This window comes from Lasiosphaeria miniovina (assembly GCF_030549165.1).
Source record: "Lasiosphaeria miniovina strain SMH2392-1A chromosome Unknown B0T26scaffold_8, whole genome shotgun sequence".
Lineage (NCBI taxonomy): Eukaryota > Fungi > Ascomycota > Sordariomycetes > Sordariales > Lasiosphaeriaceae > Lasiosphaeria > Lasiosphaeria miniovina.
Genome location: NW_026848227.1, coordinates 1,982,571 through 1,992,080, shown reverse-complemented (window position 1 = coordinate 1,992,080; position 9,510 = coordinate 1,982,571). Strand labels below are relative to the sequence as shown.

The 9,510-nt window shown below is 52.7% G+C and overlaps 1 protein-coding gene across 1 annotated transcript; it reads left to right on the top strand.

Moving 5' to 3' along the window:
* Positions 1-919: 919 nt before the first annotated feature.
* On the top strand, positions 920-3,531 carry B0T26DRAFT_793052 (major facilitator superfamily domain-containing protein; the record flags this gene model as incomplete). The annotated part of the gene is made up of 6 exons (XM_060446875.1): positions 920-1,071; positions 1,142-1,275; positions 1,371-1,494; positions 1,559-1,759; positions 1,823-2,164; positions 2,250-3,531. The coding sequence occupies 6 exons, from the start codon at positions 920-922 to the stop codon at positions 3,037-3,039; spliced, it is 1,743 nt and encodes a 580-aa protein (XP_060290305.1). The 3' UTR covers positions 3,040-3,531.
* Positions 3,532-9,510: the final 5,979 nt, after the last annotated feature.

Below are 9,510 nucleotides of genomic sequence, written 5' to 3'. Positions count from 1 at the left end.
GATTGGCTAGGTATATCGGCCGCCTTCTCTTTGCCGTCTGTCCGTCCGCCCCGTCCGTCCACATAGACAAAAGCCAGGTCAGGGGTACCTTACTGTTCTTGGGCCCACCCGTGCTACTTTGTTGCTGTCTCCGTTGCCCATGTCGCCATCTTATCTCTCCACCTTCTTCTTTCTTTTTGCCTCCCCTCGCGCGATCCTGGTGGCGGTATACAGACTAGTAAATTGGTCACAAGCGTGTCTCAAGATCCAAGGTCGAAGTGGCTTGTTTTTCTTTTTAGATTTCCAAATCCAGCCGAACTGAGCCATGCCCGTGCCTTTTTGTCAACGGGGCCGCCATACCTACCTTACCTTTGGGTAACCCGGCGATCATACCTTTAGACCACCCCGACCCGTGGGGCATTCTTCGACTCTGGTTGCTCGTTTCTCCCCGTCTTCCACCCCTCAGGCTATTTGGAGTAGTCCATCCAGGCAGGGCAAGAGCGAAGAAAACGGAGGCGAAGACCCTCTGATTTTTTGACACCACTGGCCGGCCCGCTCCGGCTTCTCCTTCCATTTCGCATTGTCCCAAAAGGAATGAGCCTTGGAAGGCTACATGCGGTGCCTGGGTACTATTTATTTGCATTCTTTCTGCACAAATAGAAAGAGCGAGCGCAGGTCTCGTCACCAGCCCACCTGAATGTTGCTGGTGGAGGAGAGTTCCCGGATTCTCGCCAGACTTCGGTTCAGGTTGTCTTGAACAGCTGTTCGCAGCACCACCCCCTCTCTCCTGGTCCAAAACCATAAAGTGCAGCCGGCCCGTACCCACCCTCTCTCTTTCATAAAAGCCGACTACTGCCGGCCGGCCACATTCTTTGGGGCTCATTCATTTCTTTTATTTTTGTGGTGGCTGCTGCTGACGACCTCTAGAGGTCTCCCCACGATGACGCTATCCTACCCAAATCCGTCGCTGTCGGAAATGGCGGAGGGCAGTGAAAGGCTGGGGTCGACGGTCGACGAGGCATCTCAAGAGCAAGCACGGACGCCGAGTCCGTCCATGAGCACGCCCATCCGCCGGATTTTACTAACGGTGATGTATGTACATGATTTATCCCCCAATTACGTAGTTCCGTCCACTACTATCGTCTCTAACCATGCCAACCAGCATCCTCTCGGGCCTCATGTTTTCGTGCCTCGATACCTCCATCGTCTCGACTGCCCTCTTTACTATTTCGGTCGACTTTGACAACTACCAGGACGCTCCGTGGACCATCCTGGGCTATCTTCTAACTTATATGAGTGAGTCTATTCCGCGCAGTCCGGTTCACACCCGTGTACACCCCTCGGGTTCCCCAAGGATGGATAGGTTCAAATATCTGATTCGCCCTGTCGAGGTTTTGCCGTGGGCCTGTCAAAGCTGAGCGACATCTACGGCCGACGAAACCTCCTCGCCGTCTCCTGGGTACTCTTCTCGGGCTTCTCGATATGGTGCGCTCTTGCAGGAAACATGAATCAATTGTACGTTCTGGCCGATTGGGGTGGTGTCAAGGTGAGTTGGAGCTAACAGAACGTCTTTGCACAGAATTGCGGCTCGCGCGCTGCAAGGGATCGGAGGCTCAGGCCTATATAGTTTAGCCCAAGTCTGCCTGATCGAGCAGGGACCCAACCGGCCCGAAGTCGTTGGCGCCTTGGTCGGCATCACCCTGTCCATTTCGTACATCCTGGGTCCGCTTCTCGGAGGCGCAATCTCGAACTGGACATGGCGAGGTGTTTTCTGGATCAAGTTTGTCTTTTCCCCTGTTCCTTCCCACTGGCTAGACTCTCTCTGACATGAGATAACTTCCAGTGTCCCCTTCGGCACGGTGGCTTTGATAGGAATCTACACACTCTGGCCCGAAGAACGGCGGAAGAAGTACGACGCCTGGACGGCCATCTCCAAGATCGACTTCATCGGCAACATGCTGCTCGTCGTGGCGTCAATCCTGCTGGTTTTTTCCATCCAGGAGGGCGGATCATTTGTCTGGAGTTGGTCCAGCCCGGTCATAATATGGTCTTTGGTTGTGTCTGGTGTGTGCTGGGTGCTTTTGGCCCTCTGGGAGTCGTATCTCTTTTACGGGAAATGCCAGGTCATCCAGCCGATTTTCCCGCTGCGCTTGGCCATGGGCCGCGTCTACTTGTCAGGTTTGATGTCCGTTTGAGACCCTCCCTTTCCTCCCTTTTGCCCTCTCCGCAAATCCGAGAGAAAGAAAGACCTGACCCGGATATAACCGCAGCGTAACCCTCCTCACTGGATTTGTGTACATTTCCCTCGTAATCAAGATCCCCGAGCGCCTCCAGGTCATCTACGGCGACAACGCGCTCCAAGCCGGGATCCACCTCCTGCCGCTGCTCGGCCCCTGTGCCTTTGGCTCGTTTTTGGGCGGGGTCCTCTCAAAGAAGCAAAACCTGACCAGCCAGACGCTCATGGCGGGCTGCGCCCTGCAGGCGCTCGGCATCGGCCTGGTATACGGCCTGGCCCAGCCCGAGTCCCGGCTGCACCTGCTCCTCGGCTTCACGGCCATCTACGGGCTCGGTGTCGGGCTCTGCTTCTCGGCCTGCACCATCATCGCGGCGATCGAGGCGCGCTTCGCCGACTTCGCCGCCGCTCAGGGTGCCGTCGCGCAGGCCCGCGTCTTCGGCGGCGCGCTCGGCCTCGCCGCGTGCACCATCGTCTTCAACGAGAATCTGCGGCGCGCCCTTGGCTCGTCGTCGCCGTCGTCGTCGGGCGGCGGCCTCACCGACGAGCAGCAGCTCGGCCAGATACAGCACGGACCCGTGGTCTTGGCGCCGCAGGCGTCGGGAGTCGCAGACTCGGTGATCAGACGGGTGCATCTAGCGGCGTTCAAGGAAGAGATGCTCGTCATGACCGTCTTCGCCGTCGTCGCCGTCGTCGTCAGCCTCGTCACGTACAAGTCCAAGCCCGCCCTCGTCGCCCAGACTATTGCCCATCACAAGGAGTCTGCTTCCCGCGCCAGCGATACCGAGCTCGAGACCACGAGCAGTGTCCGTTCTCTGATACGCTGATTAGCCCCTCCCGCCTACCCCTTGTCTTCTCATTATTTCTTTTCTCCGCCTTCTGTGGCTGCTGGGAGATGTAACTTTTTCTTTGGCATTCCAACTTGGGGAATTCGTGTATAATTTGCCGAGCTTGTGTATGCCTGTATGAGGGTCGTTTTTACTTTTGCTCGCAAACTGTTGAGGGACTGTTTGTCTTATTCTACACTCACCCGGCAACTTATTAGGATAGCTTCGTTTTCTTTCTTTAATTTTCTTTCTGTGGCCGGCGCTTAGTTCCTGCTGAACTTTTTCTTTTTTGGCCTTCTTTTACTGGTCTTATTCAGTACTGGAAATCGGCGTCCATAGTCAGGTGCTGATTATTTCGTAGAATGCAAATTTTTTTCTTTCTTCTAATGATCTGCCTCGCAGAAGTGCAATCCTACTATCGTGGGTGCCAAGGTATTCGTCATGTGGGTCCTGGCCCAGGTTAGGGGCTTCAGGGGTTGCCTTGCTGCAGGTCAATGGGGGTAAATATCAAGGCATGCTCGTTGTCAGGCCAACTATAAAACAACCCCTAAATTTTCTGGAAAAAGACGAGGAAAAGGGGAAATATTGAAAGAAGCTAGTTACCATGTGGTTTTTCGTTTTCGGTGACTCCCCTTCTTTCTTCCCGGGACTGGCAGAAACAGAGGCACCACTCCGAGAATGCGCGGCACATTTACGGGCGCAGAATGGCTTCACGCATGAAACTAGACAAAATGTGCGAAGGAACGTGAAAGAGTTCAATTCGTTTCTGAGCCAGACCAAGCAACCAATATAGGAAATAATGAGCAAACAATGCATGCGCACCTTTTATCTTTCCCGAACCAAACGCCGAAAGCCCCAAGATAGACTTTATGCGACAACATCACGCGACGTTGGTTTTCCTTTTTCCTTCTCCATTTCCTTTTCTACCAATTTTCTCCCCCTGACCTGGATCCCTTGTTGTAGAAAACTCGGATCTTATCCTTACTCGCAAAGGGGGAAAAAATAAGGAGAGAAAGAAACAAAAGGCCCGGTTTGTCCTCGGCTATTTCCATCGCCATCCATCCCTTTAACGCCTAGAGATACGCTAAAAGCCACTCATGATCCATCCCGTCCCAGAACAAGGGGTGTGAGTGTAATGAGTGTGTGTGTATGTGTGAGCTTGCAAAGTGCTCTCTGTAAACGAGAGAAAATGGAAAACGAAAGAGAGAAAGATAAAGGAAAGGACCGGGCTAGACGCGCCGCTCAAGAACTGCCTCAGACCTCGAACGAACGCATCTGTTGGAATAGCGATGTTGGTGACCGTACTCTGCGCTGGAAGGGAGGCGGTGCGATGCACGTGCGCCGCACGGCCCTCGCACGGCCACGTACAAAGCCAAGAACCCCCACCATAGATTTCTAGAACAGAACATGAATCAGAACAACTTTACACCCCCCCCCGGTAGTACTACCACTTTTGACCCGTTGGAACACCTACGTGGTTGGAATACCACGAACACTGATCAGTGAGTGGTAACACTCACAGATAAGCTACGTGAAGAGACGAGATCGTACTATCGGCGCGATCGCACTGAACTTTCGAGGGAAGTGCGACCCGCGTGCGAGAATCTCTCGTGCTATCGCCTAGACGACTGTTTCCTACGAACTTTCGAGGGAGTAAGGAGGCTTCATCTAGAAGAATTAAGGAACCAATCGTACTAAACGCGAATGTTTACGACCGCTGGAAATCGGGAAGGCGATCGTAAGCATCACGGCTTGGTACAAGAGGAACCCGAATTGCGCGCCACAGTGCATTAACCCCGCTATAACCCCACTCAATGCCAAAAACCCCGGTCGTACGGCAGCGACCAATCACCAACACACTTATCGACAGTCATCGATAACTTGAAGACGATGGCGTTAGATAGTGAGGAGGAATCCAACGAGGAGATCTGGGAGAATAGCGGCATCCCCGCGACGGTTTGGAAGAGCAATGTTGACTTCAACCTGTGGGATTCTGAAACGCCACCAAACCTCACGAACCCATTTCGGGAGAAGGAGGCAACAACGTACTTCGCACAGAGTATGATGGAGTTTATCTGGTTCAATACGAGCCCAGATGGAATCCGCGCGGCTTTCCGCGAAGATTTCAAAGGCTGGACAGTCGCACAATTCAACGAAGTCAATCGTACGTTCAAGAAGCGAATGCTTACCATCTTGGAGCAGAAGAACGTACAAGTCCCGGAAGGAACGGCCTCAGAGAAGTTCGCCAATCTCGTGACGACCGCACAGCCAATAGAGATGTCGCACAACACCCATCAACCATCTCCGACACCCACCCTACAGCTCAAGACAGGAGGAATACCACTCCTAACGAACCCACCGGGTACGACGACTTCTCCATCTCCAAATTCGTACCAGAACCCGAACCCGCTGTACGGAACCCCCTACATCCAGTACCAGAATATCCCACCGACGCGGATCATATATAACGGCCCAGTCGATAGCAGGAAAGTATCGGCGTTTGTGAAGGCATGGAAGCCCGCACGGAACTACACAGGGCGTCCGTACGACATCTTGTACGATAAGGTCAAGCACTTCGTTAGTATTTGCCGGAGGCACGAGATCCCGGAGGATATGTATCACGCAGTATTCCCCGAGATCCTGTCTGACCGTGCGGAGACGTACTATATGAACCATATTGGGCCTGATAAGAGGTGGGACGAGATCTATCAACTGCTGGACTCGTACTTCAATACTACGGTGAACCACGCCGAGTATTACTCGGACTGGACTACCCTCAGCTTCGCACGATTGCGTAGGGAGAGCCCAGAGGCACCAGCGAAGGAGATGCTCGAGAAGATGCTCGATAAGCTCCAGCTCGTGCAGCGTGCCCTAGGCGAGGGATACCAGGGCGAGATCGCACTGCATACCGCAGTCACGCGAGCCTGCACAGGAGTCGCAGAGTTTGAACCAGCACTACTGGGCCAGAGGACATCGTGCGAGTCACTATTTGACAAGCTGAGAACAGCCCTGAAGATTGCAGAGGACCGCAAGGCTTCGCGACAATTCCATACCGAGACGTACGACCAGAACTTTGTCGACCGGCGATATCGTTCCAATCGCACAAACGACAAGCCACAATTTCCCAAGCGTCAATTTCAACGACGCGATCCTTCATATCGCCCTCGTGCGAGATTCGGGAATACAAGAGACAAGAAGTGCTTCATCTGCAAGAAAGAAGGCTGTTGGTCAACCAACCACTCAAGGGAGGAACGAGAGAAGTCTCGAAGGCAATACCTCCAGGCGTGCGAAACATTGGAGAGCCAAAAGGACTTTGAACAATTCCTGGCAGGTTTTGAAGGTACGCCACCAGAGGAGGAGGAGAGTGACGATGAGGAGTCCGGATATGAGGGCGAGGAGGAAGACCAAGGACAAGCCGCACAATTCCTCCAAGAGAAAGCATATATTCATCGCACATTCGGCGAGAATATCTACCAAGAATGCGAGGAGAAACCGGCGGAACAGTTCGTACTAGAGAATCAGTATACGACAATGTACCAGGGCGAGCTCTGGGATACTGGAGCCGCACAAGTATCTACCGTCGGAAAGTGCCAAGTCGAGGCATATCTGAGAGAGAACCCTTGTGCGAAGATCTCTTGGACACCAGGAACCGCCGAAATCCGATTCGGAGGCGGAAAAGTCAACACCTCTATAGGTACGATGCTTATGGAGAACGCTATCGGGAAGGTCACGTACCACATCTTGAATACGGCGACGCCATTTTTGCTTAGTCTGCGCGACGCGGATAGACTTAAAGCATACTTCAACAACGTTGAGGACGTCATCGTACGAGAGGATGGAACCACTATCCCCGTTATCCGAAAATGGGGACATCCTTTCTTCAATACGAGTCGTGCGGAAGCAGGAGTCTACCTGACTGAGCCAGAACTGAGGAGACTCCACCGGCGTTTTGGACATCCTCGTACCGAGAGACTTCACAAGCTCTTGAAGAAAGCCGGGCACGAGGATGTAAAAGAGGAGATCCTCCAAGAAATCCAGAAAGTCTGCCATCACTGCCAGACGCACGACCCAGCTCCACAGCGATTCAAGTTCACGATCAAGGACGAGTGCGAATTCAACTATGAGGTCGTCATCGATATCGTACAGCTCAATGGAAGGAAGGCGCTACACGTTATCGATGTGGCGACATCATTTCAGGCAGTAACGTTCCTACGATCAATGTCAGCGAACGATGCATGGGACGCACTATGTCGCTGTTGGATCTTTGTATACCAAGGGCCCCCAGATGTGATATCGCACGACCCAGGAACGAACTTCGCATCTGAGGAGTTCAGGAACAACGCCAAGATTATGGGAGTCTCGTGCAAAGAGATGCCGATTGAGGCACACTGGGCTATCGGTAAGGTAGAGAGAGCACACCGCCCATTAGAACGGGCGTACGATATCCTCCACCAGGAGTTGAGTCATCGCACAGACGACGAGACGATCCTCCAGATGGCAGTTAAGGCTCTTAACGATACGGCTGGCCCAGACGGGCTCGTACCAACACTCTTGGTATTTGGAGCGTACCCCAGGATCAATCACGACTCGCCACCGTCACCCGAGATTAGAGAGAGAGCGCGAGCAGTGCAGAAAGCAATGAAGATGTTGCGCGAGATCCGCGCACAAGTTAGCGTTAATCGTGCGCTCAATACTCGGAACGGACCAACGACAAATGGAGTCCTCGCACTACCCTTGAGGAGCGAGGTGCTTGTCTGGCGAGAAGGGAAGGACAAGAGGTGGGAAGGACCATACCCCATTATCGCCAAGGACTACGCCAATGTTACCGTCGAAATGCAGAGCGGCCCAAAGACGTTCAGAATAACCCAGGTCAAGCCGTACTATCAAGATAAAGATAGGGAAGAGCAGGGACAAGGAGAAATCATCTCGCACGAGAAAGACCAGGTATTGAAAGAACCTGTTCCCATCGTGCAAAAGAGGGGACGGGGACGACCAAGAAAGAACCCAATCCCAGCTCAAGGCACGACTCTTGTTACTCAGAAGGAAGTCGACGCACTTGCACTGGCTATCCAACTCCGCGAAGAAGGAAAGATCACTATACCCGGGCTACCATTTGAGGAATCGGACGCCCAGGAGATTGATGGACTGCTGGTCTCGCACGTTATTGAGGTCATCCGCTTTAATGAAAAGAAGCATGGCAAGCTAAGACTCTGGAAGACCCGACTCGTGCGAGAGATAAAGGGAAAGGATTCTATCCCCTATGAGAAGTCCAGGTTGATCGTGCAAGGCCATAGCGACGAGGATAAAAAGGAGATCTTGACCCAGGCTCCGACGATCCAGAGAATGAGCCAGAGACTGATCCTCGCACTAGGCCCATCGCTAGAAGAGCGAATTGGTGCAAAGACTGAACTGAGAGATATTACGCAAGCCTATACCCAATCGACAGATCCTCTTCATCGCACAATCATCGCACAGCTCCCGAAGGAACTCAAGGACAAGTATCCGAAAGGTACGGTCCTATGGATCAAGAAGCCCCTATATGGACTCGCAGAGGCCGGAGTCCATTGGTTCAAGACGTACAACAAGCACCATATCGAGGCATTGGAGATGCAAACTTCAACGTACGACCCTTGTCTGTTAGTTACCAAAAACGGACAAGAGACCTTCGGAATCACAGGCATGCAGACAGACGATACCCTCACACTAGCCACCCCCCAGTTTTCGGAAAAAGAGGAGGTCAAGCTCAAAGAAGCAGGACTGATGGCGAAGCCAAAGAAGTTCCTGACGCACGACTCTCCTATCGAGTTCAACGGATGTCGCCTCCAACTCCAGGGAAAAGACATCTTAATCGCACAGAAAGGGCAGGCCAAGCAACTCAACCTAATCGACCAGGAAAAAGAAGATGCACCCCAACAATATGTATCTCAACGTGCGAGAGGTGCATATATCGCAAGCATTTGCCAGCCAGAGGCAGCGTACGACCTATCTATCGCAGCTCAGGTGAAGGAACCAGAGAAGAGAGACCACGATAGCCTGAACAAGAGGATCCAGTGGCAGATCGATAACCCGGAGCGAGGACTTCGCTATCAACCACTGGATCTTGATCGTGCGAAGCTATTCATCTTTACTGATGGATCTTTCGCGAATAACAAGGACATGTCATCACAGCTCGGATTTCTAATCGTACTAGGAACGGAGGACGACCGTACGGATAAGTCATTCCAGCTCTGCGGCAATATCGTACACTGGTCCTCAACCAAGTGCAAGAGGATTACTAGGAGCGTGCTGGCAAGCGAGCTCTACGGCATGGTGAACGGATTCGATAGCGGAATTGCTATTAGTACGACACTCACCAAGATTACAAACGTCCTCGGGATCGCACGAATCCCAGTGGTAATCTGTACAGACTCGAGGTCACTGTACGATTGCCTAGTGAAGCTGGGAACTACGAGTGAGAAGAGACTAATGATA